Below are 20,786 nucleotides of genomic sequence, written 5' to 3'. Positions count from 1 at the left end.
TTCGAACTTTACTGGCTATTGGAAAGTTATATCATTATCAACCCAATTAATATTCTTTATTTTGTTTTATAAGTTATAATACTTAAATGTTTGTAATGTATAAATATGTTATGTTAAAATTTGTGGAGTCAGGTATTTTTCTTGTCAGATTAATACAGTCATATTTAAAATAGCTCTCAATTTGAATTTAATCTGTGATCGTCAGTAAAATATTTTTATACGCCTAGAGCTAATTTGAACAAATTAACTTTCTAATCTATGCACTCTGCTATTTATTTAGTTTTTAATATTGTAATTGTTTTTTATACTATTTGAGCACTAAGATCTGTTAATTTGTATAAAAGTTGTAAAAATTTAATCACTATTACATTTTTAAATAATATTTATTATCGTTTTTATTTTATTTTAGTAGTAGGTAGGTATATTAGTATCCCCAACATCCGTCGTACCCTCACGTGGATGACGATGACACATGTGGTTTGTTTAGAGTAATAGTTGCAATTGTGATGATTAGAACTACATATGGTCAAATAGATAAAAATATTCTATTTTAATGCCAATTTGCTCATGCGAATAAGACAACAGGCGACCGTCCATTACGTTTCCACTACCATTATAGTCTAACAAAGTAATGATAGGATATACCATGGATGGGAAAATATATAGCGAATAAAGCAACCACAGTTCTTGGAAAATAGTTACATGAATAATTAGTGTACTTTTATGTAATGAACGGCAAATAAGATTATTCTCTTCAGCTCACCCCAACTTATCGGAAGTAACAATAGTACTTTATATAGACCGAAATCTACGTACCTCATACCTCATATCTAAAATATACCAATCGAATGTCAGTCGAATACTGACTGACTGCCCTATCTGGGATTACAGTCGTGACGGAATGAGTAATTATAATAAGTATTATGCCTAAGTAATTTTATTGCCATTTCCCAAACTTCGAGTCAGAGTACCGATAGGGCTTTATATGAGAAGTTGTTGTACTACTATCTATAAGCTTACATCAAAATAACGGTTAAAGTTGTACATTAAATTATATTCAGTATGATAAACATTAATGATTCACTATAGTTCATTTACATTTTACACTTGCGTGAAATTGTATGTCACATTTTATATTTCGTAGTTTTCCGGGCCATAAGTGGTGTAGAGAAATTGTCCGGTGTAACATTGGGACTTGGTAATGGTGTTTTAGGTGGGTCATGTGACAACGATGCAGCAGACACATTTTTGATGGCCTCAGGTAAATCATCGGGTAAGCTGGTCGGCTGTGAAGACGATGCTGCTAACCGCTTCTCTGATATAGTCTTCAGTATATTTTTTCCAGCTTCCTTTGTCTAAAAATACAAGGATGAATTTAATTAAAAATAACTAGATTCTTTCTAACATGTTACACAAATTTTATAATATTTGTGAACATTTGATTTCAGATCAATAGCTAAAATTAACTCTGCGTACCAGTTAGATACCACCATATTGAACAGAACACATATGGGAACCAGTGACAAACATTTCAAACGAAATAATAGAATGATGATAGTTGTTTCTTACAAAAATTCAATTTTTTCATCTATTATTTCTTTATTCTTTATTGTACACACACATATAATAAAAGAAATTATACAGAATAAAAGTAATGAACAAGGGCGAGCTTATCTCTAAAAAGAGATTTCTTCCAGCAAACCTAGAAAATGATATAGGATCGTGTATTAAATAGAATAGTCATACATACGTGTACGAAAAGAGGAGATATTAAAATATTGTTCTAATGATATTAACTATAAGTATCAATAGACATACTTAAATGGTACATAAATAAATTATAAGACATAAGTTAAAATATAGTTATAATATATACCTAAATATATAAATATAAAAATACGTCAGCATTGTGAAAGATAGTACGTTTTTAATCGGCATTTGAATATTTCAATACTAGAACTGGCACGTATTTCGTGAGGTAAAGAGTTCCACAATCGAATAGCTTAATATATATATAAATCTGTTATAATAGTTTATTCCAATGAAGCTGGGCTCCAAATACGAAGAATAATTTGGGGTGTATAACTAGGTTATACAGGAGAATAGAGAAGAACTAGGAAAAAATGTATGTCACACTTACACTTTCATTCTCCAGGCACTTGTATGCATAGTGAGCAGCATGATCGAGCAATGAGAATCTCAAGTAATACTGAGCTAGATATCGTTGTGCTATCGGCAATTCCTTGCTGCTGGCATTGGCGGGATCTTGGCACGCTGCCGTGTAAGCCGCTGCTGCACTGTTTGGCATATTCGACTTTTCATATAATCTGTAAAAGAATTTTCCTATATATTTAATTGCTCGCTAATAAACATTTTGCTATATATTTAATTGCTCGCTAATTTGTAAGTGAAATACATCAAACAAAAAATGATCATCGTTGAGTAGACCGAGCTATATCACCAATGATGTTATGTTTGCAACATATATATTTTTAGAGTCAACTAATTCACATTTAGTAATTCTCTCTAATTTATTTTAAATGCAAAATATTTTTCGTTAGATTCCATCTAATATGAATTGTACGGAGATTTAATATTAATAAAACCAAAAAATATTAATAGTCTTATATAATATTATTAGACTTTGTACAAAGTCATCTGCCTGTATTGTAAACTGTGCTCGAGTTGAAGGGTGAGCATTGGAATTACATGAGGCATGACATCTTAATCCTGTAAAACCTGTGCCTAGCACAGGTAATACAGGCGTCACATAATAATGTAAAATCGGCGATGCTAACCACTGATCATCAGGTGGGTAAATCGGGTAACCCGGCTAATATAAAAATTAAAATCAACTAAATTAAAAATTAAAATATAAAAATTAACAAATTGTAAACTAAGCTTGTAATTTATGATAGAAAATAAGACTGAGAACCAAATATGTATATACTCACTTTGCTAATTTGAACAATGCCATCCCTTCTATGTCCCCGGTACTATGTGCCTTATAATAACATTTCAATGCATTTGGTATTTTATCCATTTTCTCATAAGCTTCCCCGAGAGACACCAACATCCTGGAGTCATCTGGTTTAAGTTGTGCAGCTCTGGAGTAGTAATATATACAGTATCCATTCAATCCTAATATTTCGTATGCTTGTCCTAATCCATTCCAAGCACGATAATCATTCCTGTTTACATCTGGGGAAAATTAATGCATTGTAAGTGTACAATCATAGTATAGAATATTGTATTTAATTTTTGTCTTTTTTTAAATAGTCGTGTACGTAAATTATACTGATAAAATTTAAAAGGAAAATTTTGTTAAAAAACAAATAAAATGTATGCTAGTTATTATACTAGTGGTATTAAATTTGAAATAATAATGATAAATATTTTATTAAAGAATAAGTACCTATAGCTTGTCTATAGCACTGTATAGCAGCAGTTGAGTTCTGTAGTTCAATGAATTCATGTCCCATCAAAATCCAGGCAGATAAGTACTGAGGGTCTAGGGACAATGCTCGCTGAAAGTATAGTACAGCTTTCTGATGTTCGCTTCGCAAACTGTAGTAGTTACCTAAGGAAAAGTTTTATGATGTTTAGTGGTACAATTATCATCACCATAGCCTGGTGGTGTACTAGACCCAATCACAACCTTAATGATTGTGAATACATATATAACATATATTAAAATATTTATAGCCTATTAAATTTATAAAACTGTTTCATGATAATATGTTTTGCACATTAAGATAAAATTATACCTAACTTTACTTCATTATTGACTAGTAGACATCCCTTTCAGTCATTATATAACTTTAACCCACTTCCAACCATTCCCTCTCAAGGTAGGAGACCAAGTACCAAATATTTTCTTTTGCTGCAACTTACAACTTATACTTTATACATTTTCATAACTCATCAACAGCTAATACTGGGAATTGACTCTAAACAATTTACAATAACTATGTTACTTAAAATAGCACTATATACCTATGACACAGCATGTTTCAACCCTATACTTATCAATGGACACAGCTCTTTGTGCTAAATCTGCCAACTCCATGCGTTTTTCTTTCAAATACAAAAGGTGGGAGTACACATCCCAATTATCTAATCGGTATGGATCAGTTTGGTATAATTCTCGAAATAATGTTAGTGAAGAATCCACATCTGAAAAAATAGAAAATATTATATCAGCATATTTTTTTATCTCTGAAATTCATTGCTGTTGCCAATAAGTTTTGTTAATATACTAATATTTCAAGACTTTACCTCTCCGGTCATGATGTGCAATAGCCATCTGAGCTGTGACATAAGTACTTTTGTCAAAGCCAGCCGACACCAGTGTCATATAGGCTTCTAGAGCTTGGTCAGAAAGCTTTAAGTCAGTAAAAGTGTGAGCTGCAAAGAAGTACATCATCCAATGTTTTGGCATTTGGAGAGTATCCAGAGCTTGAAACTCAGTAATCAAACTAGCAAGTTCTATCCATGATGCCCAGAGTGTTGGAGTTGCATGTACTGAAGCCTGGAATGTTGTGACAGCCTGACTATGTAGATCTAACTTTTTTAATACCACTCCTTCTAGGTAGAGAAGATATCCATCTGAATTATTTCTATTGGCCTGTAAAATAATAAACTTTTAATATAACACAATTAATTTAATAAGTGACAGTAAGAAAATACAGTAATTGAGTTACTTGAATTTTTTGGTGAAATAGAATTAATTTTAAAGTCTTATTCCACAACTATGTCAATAGACAATTTGATATTAACAAGTTAAAGACCACATGCCCAATGGAGGGTCACACCGCAATGGAAGTAAATTTACTCATTTTGAAATAATGTCTACCTCAAATTACTGTACACTAAAACCATATTTAAAAAAAATCTATGTAATTAACATTTAAAAAAAATGCTGGTGTGAAATAAGATTTTTCAACATGTTAATAGGATAGTAACAAAAATATTATTTTGAAATTATCCTAGTACCCATAAATAAAGCAATAGGCATTTGATACTTGACTTCTAAAGAGGAACCACTATGTTTAGACTAAAATAAATAATTAACTTAAATAAATAATAAATAATTAACTATACATTAACTGCAATAGTGACTGTCTTTAGTAAGATACAAATCTTAGACATTTAACTTTATTTATCCACTGTTTCAAATTGATTGCAGAATATAGAATTAATTTTTATAAATGGTACATACCTTAAAGAAAGATAAAAGATCCAATAACACTTGTGTCGATTCTGTATTTTCTGCTCCAGTTTCTGTACCGTTATCCAATCTTTTCTTTTCACTAGACATATACTGAGAATATCTATGAAGGAAAATACATTTTGGACTGTTGCAATTTTCTAAGAAGTGCGCAGCTCTATCAAATTCTTGGCAATCAAAATACCTTTTTGCTAAAATGTATGCTTCTCTTTCTTCAACTGCGATACCATCGTCGTAAGGACCAGTAGGCTCTTCGTAAGGAAGTTTATGATCTTTCAAAGCATAATTTAGCTCTGCGAGCCATTTCGCAGTTTGATTTAAACCTCGGTCAATACATTCTTGCAATCCCTTTCGAATATCAATTTTAATTTGATTTAAATTAATAGGAATATCTGTTTTGGTATCGATTGACAAAGGTTGCATTTTAAGTTCCAAATTTTAATCTATATTACGGATTTTAAATGCACTTGAAATATACATAAATTAGTTATTCAGTTTGTGAAAATAACAAAAAAATATATAATATACAGTTACTGTTTGAATGAAATAAACAAATCCTTAATTTAGCCGACGATATCCATTACAGGATTACAAACTTGCCTTTGACATTGACATCCTTTGACCACAGATCATACAATTTAGATATTTTAAAAGTTAGATAATTAGTTCCAGACATATTTAGATAATAAAAAAAACAGATATACAACAACCAGAGCCAGCCCCCATTTAGGCCATAAAAAAGAGCAGGATTTTTATAAAAAATATAATAAAGTAACAATTTTGTGTATTGGGAAACAGGTTTAAACATTTTGTATTTGATTTTTGACAACTGTTTATGTTGACAATATTTGACGTTTAATGTATGTCAAAATTACTTATGAGCGAGCCAAGGTTATATCATTTATTTATTCCTAGGTATTTTGATGTTACACAGTTCTCTTATTTCATTCACTTTATTCAGAAATCACAAACGAAATAGACGCTACCAGTAATATTTATATTTACAGATCAAGGAGACCTGTATTGTGAATTTGTATGTAGTAGCAGTACATGTGGTACGTGTGTCCTTTTGACTTTTCTTATTCGATACTTTGGATCTTGAGTAGTATATTCTTTGCTTTGGATTATAGTTTATAGAACAAACTGGCGATTACCTATAATGCTAATATTTCCATCACAAATTCCGACACTAAGCAAATACACGTTAAATAGTGATTTGTGGCAATTATCTTTTGACAAATTCGATTACAAACTGGCATATGCAATTACTTATACGAATTAATAGTTTTCTGTGATTGACTTATTGTTACTAAAAATTTTAAATCCTTATTCTTAGCTACTAACACATCCAATGGCGGAACCAAATACAGAGCCACCTACAAATGAGACTGAGGGAAATTATTCAACACCCGCCAATGATCCCAAAAACATGCAAGAGGTCACTCAATATGTAAGTTTCTAAATTTGGTTTTTGTCCTTAATAATTTCATCTAGTGATGTACTACATAACTTATAAGTTTTACAAGTAAGCATCTCACATGTTATTGTTAGAGAGTGGACTGTATGCATGTGCATATTTGTACCTTCATCACTTGTTCTTGAATATTCTCACTAAAAATTATTGAGAATATTTTTTCTGTATATAAAAATATGGCTCAGTGATGATTGACACAACTGTACTTTAGAACATTTGTAACAGACATCTGCTGCATATTGTAGAATATTTTAATTTGTAGTGGAGGTGTGTGTCATTAAATAATAATATGCAGTTTCTAAAACTTTGATTCATATTAATAAAGTGACCATTAAACTACACTATGACCAGCATATACTACAAAAATTCAATTAAAAGACATAACTTGACAGACAGTCAATCTATTTATTATTAATAATTAATAATGTAACTTCCAGTAATATGACTATTTATTATTAGACATATAGTTTAATTGAAAGTTGAAACGTGATTACATACTTAATTAAAATGCAAAAATAAATATATGTAGGGTTCTCATTGGCCTTTATCATAATGTAAAAACTACAAGGTCAGTTTGGGTGCACAAAAACACAAATACAATTGGATTGATAGCCATGTTTTGTGTCATACAGTATTGATATATACTTTTAATTATTACGGAATTAAATTTGTTAGAGGAATTCTTGGCCGAATAAATATGAGGTATGCTAAACATTTGCTAAAATTATCTCCAGGTACAATCACTTTTACAAAACATGCAGGACAAATTCCAAAGTATGTCGGATCAAATCATCAACAGAATAGATGAAATGGGAACAAGAGTTGATGAATTGGAGAAGAATATCACAGATCTTATGACACAGGCTGGTGTTGATAACGAAAAGTAGTATGTAATTTTAATATAACTATCACCAGTAATAAATAGTATGTAATTTTTATTATAATTATCGTCACTTTTTTCACCCAAAGATTATATTACACATCAAGAATTCAAATTAAAATGATACAAATTAAAAATAAAATTAATCCCTATTTATGGGTTCCAATTAATGAAGGCTCAGTATATAATATTGAAATTAATTCAATTAGCTATAGGAGAACACAATACAAACAGTACAATTAGATTGTAATTGTAACCAGAAGTTTGATATTCTTTCACTATTATAATGCAATAAGCTCATAGATAAGTATTTATTAATTACAGTAGGCAATTAAGCTTGTAAGTATATCATCTAAAAAAAAAATAGATATTTAAATGCCACTAAATGTGTAAGTATTTTCTGTTTAACACATTCATTACTCATAATATTGCATTTGCTGCAATGCATATTTTCCTCCAACTTAATGATAGAAATACAGTTATAAAATTATAAGCAGTGAATGTGTTAAAAAGTTTTGTCATTTGTTTGGTGTGTAGTAGACATATTATTGTATACAACCTGGGTTTTATAGGTTCAAAAACAAATGTATATTGTTTTAAACTTATTATAATACTTTTACTTTGAGTTCTTCAATCTAGTTCTTCATTTCACAGATGACAATACAAATTATATAATATAAGAGTACATTAATAACAGACTGATTTACTGATCAATATTCAAATATGCAGTAAAAAACTGCTAGGTTTATAAAATGAATGTAAAACAGAAGTGAACATTAAGTATGCCTTTTCCAAAATTATAACAAGAACTAGAGTTAAACTATTTTGTGTAAGCAGAAATGTAGGAAACAGCTAGTGAATAGTTATTAATAATTGGGTCTAAATATACCAAGTTAGTACCCTAACAAATAATGTCATAGATTTATCTCACACACACCATATCGCTAGATATTTTCATCTAGTAATAGAACTGCATTTGTATTTGAAGGTGGAAATAATGGTTTATGAAAAGTGATTGCAATTGTGGGTTGTTTGATTATTCGCAAGATATAGTAATATAGAAAATGAATAGTGTGTGCCCATTACTATTTTATTCACCATATTGATAGTTTTTGTAAATTTTTCACCCATATTTACATGAAAGTAATCATATAAGATGTAAGTATACATTAACATTAGTGATTCCAAATTAAGTGATCTTTAATATAATTTAATGGTTACTTAGCAGAAACAAGTTGAGTTTGCATTAAAATATGTTGTTTCTATAAAATGTTGTTTATTCTTTCCCCTTCCGTACCATGTTGTGTCGGGGTGCATTATGGATTTATGTTTGAACCAAGTACCGACTGGTACCGGTGGTCCCTGATACGTTAAGTACGTATTTATTTAGGTCGTCGTCTATAAGCATACGTATACTAAATGTTTACCACTGATGGCCCAGTTATGTATTGCTTGGAACACCAGGTCCAGTAATGTAATATTATCAGAGAAGTTACGTATTTCAAAATGTTCGCAGACAATAGACTCTGTCCACTGTCGCTGAGGTTAGTGTATCTCGAACGAAAACTTACACAAACAAATTTTCTTATTGTTAGATGGAAGAAAAAACAAATAGAAATTCAATTGAAAATAATAGTCATAGCGTTAGCTGCGTACACATTAATTCACTTGTAAATGTTGCGGGATTGGTTATAGAGATAGAGTACTGCTAAATATCTAAGTAATTAGGATATCCTAATTTTAGACCACATCTTTAGGTTATACCTAAAACAGAGAGAATATTTTGTTTTTTATGTGGATATAGTTATTTATCAAAAAATGTTTGCTTTAGATTTATCGCTTCCGAAGTTTAAAAGATAATGGTATATTTTTACACCTTCCTTTCTAAGCTGACAACTACGCGGCATAAAAAATATTAAGACACATGTTCATGTAATATACAAATGAACCACATTCATATAAGGCCTCAATTTGAAATTTATAGCCCCTTATATCACTTTTTAAAAAAAGCAATGAAATTCTCACTTGCGTTTTCGTTGGTTTGTATGTAAAACTATAATTTATATTATAATCAAAACAACAGCATTAACAGTGGATAAGTATTAGCTGCAGACGAATGGATAGACTAAAGTTGCATTCTATTTTGCTTTTTGATTCGGATCTCAAAAAATTTTCATATTATTATGACATGTACATATTATAACAATAGGTACAATATATACATAGCAAGCTATGTGTATATTGTGTGTACATTAGAATAACACATGGCTATAAATTTCACGCGGTTGAAACTGCGGGCACAGCTAGTATAATATATTTATATTTATTATTTACTTCAAACCGTCTGCCAAAAATGATGTATTTTGTTCCAAAATTTCTATTTTTTGACGCACTGAATTAGTAGTATGCTCATTATAACGTTGCCTATAGATGCGAACAGCAGTAGCACGGAAATTACGATCTCGCAATTCGCTGACATACTTAATTTTTTAAGCATGGAACAAAGACAGATAGTTGCTTAGCGGTAAAATAGGCGACTCTGGAGCCTAATTCCGATTCGCCTATTTTTTGGGAACCTATTCCCACTTAGATAGACTTTATATTAAATACAACTTGGTTAAAATAGATGTTATATTGTATACCTACTTACTTATGGTTTCTTTAAAAATTAAACAAACAATGGGAATAATAATAACATATAGTAACGTGAGTCTTGGCATAGCCCGTCCTTGGTACTAGTACTAGCTTACTTACCTATGATAATTAATAATAATAATCCAAGACAAATCTCACAGCGCCTTCTAGGCCCAAGCTAAGCAGAGTTTATATTATTGATAATAGACAAGTTATATCATTACTTTTTTGTACATGCAATACATACCTACATGGGAAACATATAGGAAACCCAGATGAATACAATACAATCATACTTAAAAATACAAATGTTTGTACTGTGCGAGGAATCAAACTCTCGACCATTAAAGTTTAAACAATCCCATGAAAATGCAATACTAGCTATATAGCTAGTAAAATTATATATTATTGATTATGCAATAATATATAATTTTCCAAATAATATACACTTGATTCCTCTTCGATCCCAATTTTAAAGATCACGTAATAGGCAGGTACTACGTGGATTGATCTGATTGCTAGTAATATACTATGTCAGGATTGACTAGTAACGTGGATTGATAAATTCTTGAATTTGTCACGATGGGCTAACTGATCTGACCTTATACTCATCTTATCATCCTCCACTGGTGTCCACCAGCGTAAACCATCAGTGCAGGCGGGTGCACCATTTCATTTCCTGATAAATTTGTCACAATAGGCTAACTTTATGATACTTATTGTAGGTAGTAACATCATTATATTACCATCTATTTAAAAAAAACTGTATGCTAAATTTCAAAGTGACAGCTGGGTAATTACTAGTGTTAGTAAAATAAAACATATAATATCAAATAAAACGTTTATTCACTTAAAATACACCTCATTAGCGAGATTCGGTATCTTCTGTGGTGTCGTTCTCATCCGACTCTTCGGATGCCTAAAAAAATAATCAGATTTAATTAGAATTCTCTAACTTTATCTATTATATTTCTATGACAGTAAATTAAATCAACCACTGTTATTACATGCAGAGTAAATAGGATCATATACCATGTAGTAAAAAAAAAATATAGTTATTTGGTGAATTATAGCATTTCCTAGATATGTTGTAGGTATATGTGGAAAGATCGTCATGTCTTGCCAAAGAGTTGTCTGGATCCTTTTATGCCGGCGTGTCAATTTAGATTATTATCTAGGTACTACCTATTTATTCAGTTCTAAGGTAAAATTTGTATAGATAATTGACGTAATATAGATATTTACAATTTTCATTTTTACAACTGTGTTTGTATACAACATTCCGTAATGACAATAAATAAAACACAAATACTATATTTATATTCAAATTGATCTTGATGACACTTTACATAGTACCAAAGTTTAGTCGGACCATAAGATTTTTCTAAATATAAATCTCAGGACAATTCACACAGCCTAATGTAGTCCTAAGCTAAGCAGAGTTTGTATACCTATAGGTATGAGATAACTGATTTAAATACATGGACATATATTTTTTGTAAAAACATACATTACAACAATTAATTCTCATGAATACAAATGTTCAGGAATCAAATCTCGACCAACGAAGGCCGTCCTTTAAGATAATTTTTATACCTAGAGACACATTTTTAATGCAATAAGATCTAAATAATTAGTATATGTCGTTATATTATTAATTAAAGTTACAGAAATAATTAATCACGATGCGTCGAACTCATATTCCAAAAGCCAAATTTTTTATTACCGTAGTCTCTTCCTCGTCTTTAGACGATGAGTGATTCAAAAGGGTAGCCAGTGAGTTTGACCTCCCCAAGTTATTCTTCTCGGGTGATTTCAGTCTTCTTAAACTCTACAAAGTACAAATGGGACATATTATAGATACATTATTAAAATTAATTATCTAAATTGGGAAAAAATTGATTGTGTGTAAATAGGTACTATCTGTAAAAGTCAACATCAGTGACTTTTATATTTTTTTCATTTATATTACTTAATTATATTACTAGCTGCACCCACGACTTCGTCCGCGTGGCGTTTAACTTTATTTTTCTAATGCCAATAAAAGTTCCATCAAAATCGGTCCAGCCATTTCAGAGATTAGCCGGAACAAACAGACAGACAGACAAAATGGTAAAAAATGTTATTTTGGTGTATGTACCGTATTTATATTCATATGCATGTAGTAAAAAATGGTTATTACAATATTATAAACAGACACTCGAAAATATCTATATTTATTTATTTATTTATATATATATAGTATTGGTATATATATATATATGTATATATGTATGGATTATAGATTACCATAGTATCATCTTTAGATGGGGATTGTTGATTCATGAGGGAAGCTAACGATGAAGATCTTGCCGATATTCCAGTGTTCACTTGTTTTTCTGGAGACCTTAATTTTCTTCTAAAGTTCTGTTTGAAAATATACCTATTATTTATGCAAATTTTTAAAGATGATATATAAATAGGTAATGTTTGCTATTTATTTACCGTTGGTTCCTCATGTTCTGAAAGACCTGTACTTAAAAGCTTCGTAAAAAAAAATGTTTAGTACAAATATTTAATTGGTACTTAATAATACTACGATAGTTAACTTAACTATATATATACAGGATCATCTATCTAGACTAAGTGGATATTAGTTGACTTAGGCAAATATCTGCCAAAAGAAAAATCGATTCGCACTCGAATACCAAAATATATTTATTTTTCAATATTTAGATATATTGAGTTGAAGAGCATTATTATTTTTAATGATTAAAGCATTAATAAAAATGGTAAAAAATATACCTGTTTTTGGTAAGAAAAAGTCATTTCGATATCTTGACTTACAATGTGCCAAATTTTTAAGTAATTCAATACGAGTACAAACTACACTCGAAATATTTTGTAAAGTTTGTTTGGATCATCACAAATAAAAAAGGTAAATATGAAATAAGATTGTTTTGACTGTATATTTACAGGTTCTTTAACTGATAACTGATTAATAATCAATTTTCACTTAAAGATCATGTGAATATCGAGTATACACCACTACTATGTATTTCTTTAACTACTAGACGTGCCTGATAAATAGCAAGATCTCACCTCCAAATCAGCTTTGTCGTTAATATCACTAATTTGCTGATATGCTACCGTGAGTAATTCTACGGCCTTTGCATGGAAAGTCATTTCTATCATGACAAAATCAGATAGAAGGCTTTTCAGTTGCTGGAGTTTGCGTCTCTCGAAGAATTCAGTTTGCTCGCTAAGACCTTTGGCGGTTCTTGACATTTCTGCTGAGGCTTTCAATAATTCCGATTCTGCATATGTCTAAAATGTTTGTTAAGAAAATTGTATTATAGTATTTCAATGTTGTTTTATTGTAGTATGTAGTGAGATGAGTGTTCATTTTACCAAAATTTTGCCAGTGAATTTAAATATTCCACTTAATCTTCAGCGATTGTAAACACTAGTTTATCTTGGAAGACGACGTATCTATATGTTTGCTTGTTGACCTCTTCAGTTTAAAAATTGTAGGCAAATCCAGTTTTGCTCAGTACGAACAAATTCCTACTTTTAGCATTATAAACATCGATAAAGTTTATGAAAGTACAATTAGGCATTATCAATAAAATGGAAGATTTGCTTTCTTTAAACACGATATCATCAAGAGCCTGGAGATAAATATTTCGCTAGAGTGCCCTTTTGGGCACATACGGAGACGATACTGAAGAGGAGTAAGTATCGAAAAAATATTATATTTGTGTCATATAGGTACATCATTCATTACATCGTATGAGCCCATTTGCCCGTTACAAATAAATACATTATTTACAACACAATTATACAAGACATACTACTTGTTGCCTGTTGAACGGTTGTCTCTCCTTGGCCTTGTCTAGTACTTTCTTCCTCGCCAATTCCTTTTCCCTAACATTCATGGTATGTTTTAACTCTTCTCGTGCGTGTTTGCAAATAGCTTCATATTGGCACAATTCTCCAACTACCTGAAGACATTAAAAATTGATAACAAATAAAATTTGGAATTTACGATTTAGGAACAGCCGCAGCCAAGACCATTATATTCATATAATTATACCTATCACATAGGACTTTCCCAATATTTCCCATAATATAAAATTAGATTCTCTTTTAGCTATCAGGTATAATTGGTCAAATATTATTAGTTAGGAACAATAATATGAGCAGATATTTATGTTGTAAATGTACCTATGTAAATATACAATGGAAAGTTTCTCGCCAATTCCTGTCTTTTAAAATCGACCGAAGACTGCAATTCTTTTTTTATTGTAGGTACCTACTACTGCTTGACTTTTAATGGTGCTAAATATTCCGCAACAGTTTTTCCTAGTCCGTCTGGTAGGTAATTTGTAGATAGTAGTAGATAGTTATACCTACTTAAATTTATATACCTATTATAATCACTAATAAAGATCGTACCTTAGCTTCCAGACGTTGAACCTCGCAGTTTCTATATTCTTCTATAGCAGTAAGTGTCATGGAAAGATTATCCAAACCGGTACTCAATGATTTATTCACGATCTCGTTATTCGCGTAGTCTTTGAGGACCTTAGTGAGTTCATCTCCCATATCGCGCAACCTGTATTTTTTTCATACTTATATATATTAGTACCTCCACTAATTTAAATGTTACAAATTTAGTTTAAATGAATTCAGCATTATTTTGTTATGCGGTTTGATGTTTATGTCCTTAGATTGTTAGCTTTGTGCAATATACGATCTATTTGTATATAGTTCGACGTTTACTACATGATATTGTATGGCAGTATTAAGTGTAATACCTGTAATTTATGATTTTATATATCATTAGCAGACCGGCGCAACTTCGTTTGCGTCATATTTTCACTGTTTTTGCAACATTGCAGCTCCGCTCTTTTTGGGCTTAGCGTGATATTATACAGTCTATAGCCTACTTTGATAAATGAGCTATCCAACATTAAAACAATTTATAAATCGGATATCGGAGATTAGGTAACCCGAAATAACATATTATTCGCTAAGGGATGTACTTCATTTACCTTGCTGTTTTTCTAGAATAATCGCCAAAAGCTACACATAACACACCAAAGTTCTTTTCCACGTTTGTAATGCGATCTTGTATAAACTTTGCTTGCTGTTCATAACTCAAAGAATGAGGATTATCACCTCTAAACATTTTATTACTAAATATTGTCGTGTCTATAAAGCATGAACAATAACTAATAGGAATAACTAATAATAATAACTAATAGGATTTAGGAAAATAATTGTCAGAGCCTACAATTATCCTGCTAAAGCGTTTGTTATTAACATGTACGTTTCCATAGCAACATATAAGTGGTTATTTGCTTAGCGGGTGGTAGCTACATGTGGTAGTATTGTGTGGTGGTAGGTGGTTTTAACAGTCAAGTGTCTATGCATTACATTAACTTCAGGTATTTTGAGCCTGATATTGACATATAAAACTTTCTCAACATATGACGTTTGTGCTAATGGTGTTAGGGCTGGTGCCTATCACATTGATAGGATGACGATCAAATTAAGTCAGTTATGCTTTATATAAACCAATGTAGTACATTCACTGAGGAATCACTAAAACGATTAGGGGAGGATTTTTTTTATGATAATGGTATGGTGCAAGCATCTGCGCTAACGGTTTACGCAGGCGGGGCACCAGTGGAGTATGATAAGATGAACATAAAGTCCGGTCAGTTAGCCCAACATGATAAATTCACTAGGATTTTATCACAATGGTTTCCAGGACGAACCGCGTGGAAGTCGACCTAACATGGTACTACAATGCGGTCTCGTGGAAATGATCGTGGATAATTCTAGATAAATTAAATGGGCTAACTGACCTGACCTGAAATCATGGTCATAATTCTTTATACCTCGGGTATACCATCAGCGGAGACATTCCTACGTCAGACGCTAAAATTCCATTATCAGAAGTGAGAACTGCTATTACTCTATAGAAGTACTCTGTGCTATTTCATCGCTTTGAATTGCTGTGTCATTTGCTGTCACTTCTGACATTAATTTGACAGATGTCATTTTATGCCAGTCCAGCTGTTTTCTTTCCTCTGTAAACTATAAAAGTAATTATAGAAATATTACCCAAAAAAATCAAAACATTTAAAATGAACGAGGAAATTGATGAATATGATATGTATCATCAGGATTTCACAACAGTTTCTGATTGGGAAGTGTTTATAGCACGAATAGAAGAAATATTGAATGAGTGGAAATTATGTAAATCTAAAATATCGAGCCCTATTGACTACACAAAGAAATGGGTATGCAAAGCTGAAGAGTTCACTTTTCAAGGGGTAAAATTTATAATTTCCTATCATACTCTTGAACATACCACCAACGCTGAAAGGACTCAGGAATCCGATGATAAAGCTATCTTGCTAGAAATACAAAATAATATGTGGGAAGCGACATCTCAGTTCATGGAAGACAATGATGGCAGTCCTTTCCCTGTGTCCAATTGGTATGGTTTAAAACGATATTTAATGCTGTGTCCCAGCATACCACTTGTGGATGGTAGTCTCATAAAAGTTGTTATGAGTTCTGTGAACATAGCTTTTGCAAATGTTGATTGTGGTATACCTTTGTTTGTAAAGATCAGAGAACACTGGCAGCAAAACTATTTAGGCTTCTATGAAGATAATGAGTATAAAATTAGTTTTGACACAATACATTTGAAGCGAATATCAAATCAATGTTCTCATCTAAGTGGCCTCATTAGTTTATTTAAATCAAAAATTGCCTCTCCTGTTGCCCTAGATACTGTACTAGTATCTGCTAAATATTCTTATGAATTGAAGGATGCAGAACCTTTTTCTTGGAAAAAGACTAATCATTTAAACGAATATTTGTCCATTGATGGATTTGATGTAAAAAAATTAACAGAATTGCCATTTGGTTCTGATAAAAATCCAATTAATAGTATACTATTGAATGCTATATGGCCAAGGTTTAGAGAATCTACTATTGTTGATTCTTCAACATATTCTGATATTGATCCCATAATGGCTCCAACATGGACAATTACATTCAAAATGAGGGACAACATTCAATGTCAATTATCTGAGACTATTGCAAACATGATGGAATTGTTGGATAATGACAATCTTCTTATGGATATCTTAGGTTTGAGTAAAAGCCTTGGTCTTGTTAATCCTTTACACAAAATAACTGAAGCGCCTATAACAATTTCAAAGCTTGTAAAGGCAGCTATTGGTCAAAGTTCCAGCGTTTATGAGTTCAAGGGGCCTATAAATGATGACTTACTTATGCCACTGTTGTATTATGTGTTTCCTGATGCTGTTGATGACACTGGTTTTAAGTATCCCTCACAAATAGAGATTAAACAGGTATTGTATAAACTTGTTTATTATTAAATTTGAATGAAATTAACCAAATTTAATAGTTATATAATAACTTTGAAGATAACATGAAGTAACTATATAATAACTTTAAGTTGTAACTCATATTAATTCATTATTTTCTTAACAATGGTTGCAAACTAAATGGTCCTAGCAATTGTTTTAAAATCAATGAAAATAGAAGTTTACCTAGTTATTGACTTTTCTAATGGTATTCAAGATTACAAACCAGAAATGAATTTCTTTGTTTCTAGGTTGTAATCATTATCTATTAATAATATTTGGCTTTGTATTAATTTCCAGCCTGACAGCAGTGAACCTAAATTATGTAATTACATTAAGACAAGCCCTGAGCTTGGTTTAGTGTGGAGGATGTCAGTTACTGCTGCACGGCTGCATGATGCTGGGGGTCTTCCCTACCTGGCACATCTTTGGTATGAATTTACGCAAGAACTTCAGTACCGGTGGGAGCACCGAATATTAGTTCCTGGGTGAGTGTATGAAATTTATATATATTTAAATGTAAATATATATATTATATATAAATAATAATATATATATTATAATTCAATATTTATTACTATTTACTATTAACGGGTTGCATTTTCTTTATGTTTCTGATATGCGGTTTTCATCTATCAACAAAGTAATTTTTAAAAGGTTCAGATTAAAATTTTGTTTAGGATTGTAAGTATTAAAACATACATACTCATTGTCACACATTTCTGCCATTAGGGTTAGCAGAAACTAAGCAATAAGAAATACATCATATATACCTCAAATAAATTCAGATGGATCACAAGATATGAAAAAATAAACTTAAACAAAAATTTTATTAATATCAGTCCATCTATGGATCTGTTAATCTTAAACAAAAGTTAATTCCTCATCTGTAATATTTAAAAACATGGCATACTCTTCTTAAATCTCTTCATATTGCAATTATTGACTACAAGGGATATAATATAAATATGTGTAAAGAATAATAGACATTTTATAACATTCTTAATATTTATTAGATATTTAAATTATGAATTAAATGAAATAATATATTAAATTTTTACAAATATGAGTCTGTACATTTGTCTATTTGACAATTATTTAAAAAAATAGCACCATTTGGATTGCGCTTCTATTGTATTTGGTTTAATATATAATTTCTAGTGTATTTATTATTTTATCTATCTAATATGTACAATCTTATTAAAATATTTATTATTATGAACCATTAATTATTGTGTTTCAAATATGTACAAAATATTTGTTAGTTTTTTCTAACATCAATAGGGAAAGTTGTAATTCATGCTTATTGAAGATTTATTATTAGCTTAATTTTCTGAGTATTTTTGATAAAGCAATGTCCTACATGAAAAATAATTGTGACTAGTTTTCACTAACCAAATTATGAATAAATATCCTTTTATATAGGTAGTAAGTTTTACATATATAGGCGCAGCCTCCTTCGCGCTTATATGTAAAAATCAAAAAGACAGAAAGGCTCATTAAACAGTACAAGATATTATGACTACCTTGACAATTACAAAATCGACATAATTTATTATGGTAAATTGTTACTGCCTATATATATTTGAGACAAACATTATAAGGTTTCAAAGATACCTATGATTTATTTAGTATTGTCGAGTTGTATGAAACTTATTTATTTAAATATAATCTAAGGACAATAACTGATGTATCCTCTCAATGGAGAGAAAACTCACTTTATTCCTGAACTTGTAAACTTAGAATAAGAATCGTTGACATTTTTTCAGTCTTCATAATTTATAAATTATCGCGATATTTCAAATGGTAAAGAACTTTACAAACTTTGACTCCAAAGAGATTACCGCTGGAATCTTTGTGGCGTTACCCATTGGGGTTATAGTTAATACCCGCTTCTCTTAAGCTTCTGGCGGTTGTAGTGGTGGCAATGGTGGTGCGAATACTTTTCCGGGCGGGTTTTATGCACACATGACGATGTACACGTCCTGATGACCGTCCGCGACGGCGAGCAGAGTGCGTGCGACATCACTTCTCCCCGCGCCGTGCTTCTTGCACGCTATAAAGGCACCAGGCCACCTCGAGTAGTGGGATTTCGCGCCATGTAAATATCCATGTCGTGGTCGGTCCAATTATCGGAGGTATCGCAATAACCCATTCCTATGGAGCCTACGCTATACCGACTGGCAGGCCGTGACCGCGAGCGTGGTCTCCTCCGAGATCCCGATGTACCGCCAGTAGCACCACCAGCAACCCCACTTAGCGATAGACGAGAAGCTCGTTCAGATGCAGCCCCTAGAGACTGACGAGACTGTCGAAGATCTGTAATAAAAGCAGAAAAAACATGTCATTTAAACTGTAGATTACTAATCTTTCTTGAACAGACATTAGAATAGAATAAGGCCTTCGTGTATTTTGCAAAGCTTTCGGATTATCTGTGCAGATATAACGCTGAGTTTATCTGTCTGAGATAATGTTATTTATATATTATTCTGCGTCTTCTCTTTATTTTAGTAATTACTACAGATTCGCTTCAGCTTCCACATATGTAGTATGTTAGTATTATTATTTATTAGTTGTGACCTGGTCGAGTATCAAGAGCCAGTCATGCTCTCTTAATATGTCGAGACAGTCGGATTTTTTTTTATTCAAATAACTTAATTTATTTACTTATAGTAACTATACTATTTGGTAGTTTATATTAACACAATTCTTAAAAATGTAATTCTAAATCTAAACAACACTTATTTAAAAGAGGAACACACAAGTTTCTTGCTCTTTTGTCGAGCTTCTGATGAGTCAAGGTTCCGAGTCCGTTCTGAGTGATAGAATAAAAAAATATGACTATTCCAAAGTGCTGATATTAATTTTATTTGAGTAAAAATTTATCCAATTTATATTCTAATAAATTTAAATATATAATTATTAATTATAGGTCATTGATGTTCTGCTGTTAGTACCAATGTTGCGATTGATAAAGATGATACTATAAATATACCATTCATATTCATACTTTCCCATAAATTAAATGAATAACATTTACAATTTAGTTGTTTTTCGTTTCTTTGAAGAGGAGAATATTAATTAGATTGTCACTACGCTAATCAAGTGGCTAGCCTAGAATTTTAATTTAATTTTTCCTTCTCATGTCTTGTAAGGTGTGCTCTGTTCTTCTTG

The 20,786-nt window shown here is 31.1% G+C and overlaps 5 protein-coding genes across 6 annotated transcripts in view; 2 read left to right on the top strand and 3 right to left on the bottom strand.

Moving 5' to 3' along the window:
• Positions 1-1,033: 1,033 nt before the first annotated feature.
• LOC131844889 (cell division cycle protein 23 homolog) lies at positions 1,034-5,819 on the bottom strand. Its single transcript, XM_059193876.1, has 7 exons — positions 5,222-5,819; positions 4,279-4,627; positions 3,997-4,176; positions 3,416-3,580; positions 2,955-3,201; positions 2,141-2,327; positions 1,034-1,355 (listed from the first exon to the last, which is right to left on the bottom strand). The coding sequence occupies exons 1-7, from the start codon at positions 5,651-5,653 to the stop codon at positions 1,125-1,127; spliced, it is 1,791 nt and encodes a 596-aa protein (XP_059049859.1). The 5' UTR covers positions 5,654-5,819; the 3' UTR covers positions 1,034-1,124.
• Positions 5,820-6,096: 277 nt separating this feature from the next.
• Positions 6,097-7,801, top strand: LOC131844902 (heat shock factor-binding protein 1). The gene is made up of 4 exons (XM_059193888.1): positions 6,097-6,145; positions 6,238-6,285; positions 6,567-6,680; positions 7,439-7,801. Exons 3-4 carry the CDS (start codon positions 6,582-6,584, stop codon positions 7,589-7,591), a joined length of 252 nt encoding a protein of 83 aa, XP_059049871.1. The 5' UTR covers positions 6,097-6,145; positions 6,238-6,285; positions 6,567-6,581; the 3' UTR covers positions 7,592-7,801.
• Positions 7,802-11,057: 3,256 nt separating this feature from the next.
• LOC131844904 (CBY1-interacting BAR domain-containing protein 1) lies at positions 11,058-15,429 on the bottom strand. Of its 2 annotated transcripts, none has more exons than XM_059193889.1 (7): positions 15,255-15,429; positions 14,656-14,815; positions 14,052-14,201; positions 13,300-13,524; positions 12,508-12,624; positions 11,945-12,049; positions 11,058-11,137 (listed from the first exon to the last, which is right to left on the bottom strand). In XM_059193889.1, the coding sequence occupies exons 1-7, from the start codon at positions 15,389-15,391 to the stop codon at positions 11,084-11,086; spliced, it is 948 nt and encodes a 315-aa protein (XP_059049872.1). In that variant the 5' UTR covers positions 15,392-15,429; the 3' UTR covers positions 11,058-11,083. The 2 variants fall into 2 exon arrangements, with proteins under 2 accessions (XP_059049872.1, XP_059049874.1); XM_059193891.1 differs by having other exon boundaries at positions 14,055-14,201.
• Positions 15,430-16,292: 863 nt separating this feature from the next.
• Positions 16,293-20,786, top strand: part of LOC131844867 (rab3 GTPase-activating protein catalytic subunit) — a 45,261-nt gene continuing 40,767 nt past the window's right edge. Inside the window, exons 1-2 of the mRNA XM_059193846.1 lie at positions 16,293-17,597; positions 17,913-18,100. Of these exons, the coding sequence (XP_059049829.1) occupies positions 16,356-17,597; positions 17,913-18,100 (1,430 nt within the window). The 5' untranslated portion in view covers positions 16,293-16,355. The remainder of the gene's footprint in view (positions 17,598-17,912; positions 18,101-20,786) is intronic.
• The window catches only part of LOC131844866 (leucine-rich repeat and immunoglobulin-like domain-containing nogo receptor-interacting protein 1), a 39,722-nt gene continuing 37,663 nt past the window's right edge, over positions 18,728-20,786 (bottom strand). Inside the window, exon 5 of the mRNA XM_059193844.1 lies at positions 18,728-19,931. Coding sequence (XP_059049827.1) covers positions 19,669-19,931 — 263 coding nt within the window. The 3' untranslated portion in view covers positions 18,728-19,668. The remainder of the gene's footprint in view (positions 19,932-20,786) is intronic.

Source organism: Achroia grisella, unplaced genomic scaffold (assembly GCF_030625045.1).
Source record: "Achroia grisella isolate CSIRO2021 unplaced genomic scaffold, CSIRO_AGI_Agris_v1 utg4223, whole genome shotgun sequence".
NCBI classification, from domain to species: Eukaryota; Metazoa; Arthropoda; class Insecta; order Lepidoptera; family Pyralidae; genus Achroia; species Achroia grisella.
This window is presented reverse-complemented; position numbering and strand designations above follow the sequence as displayed.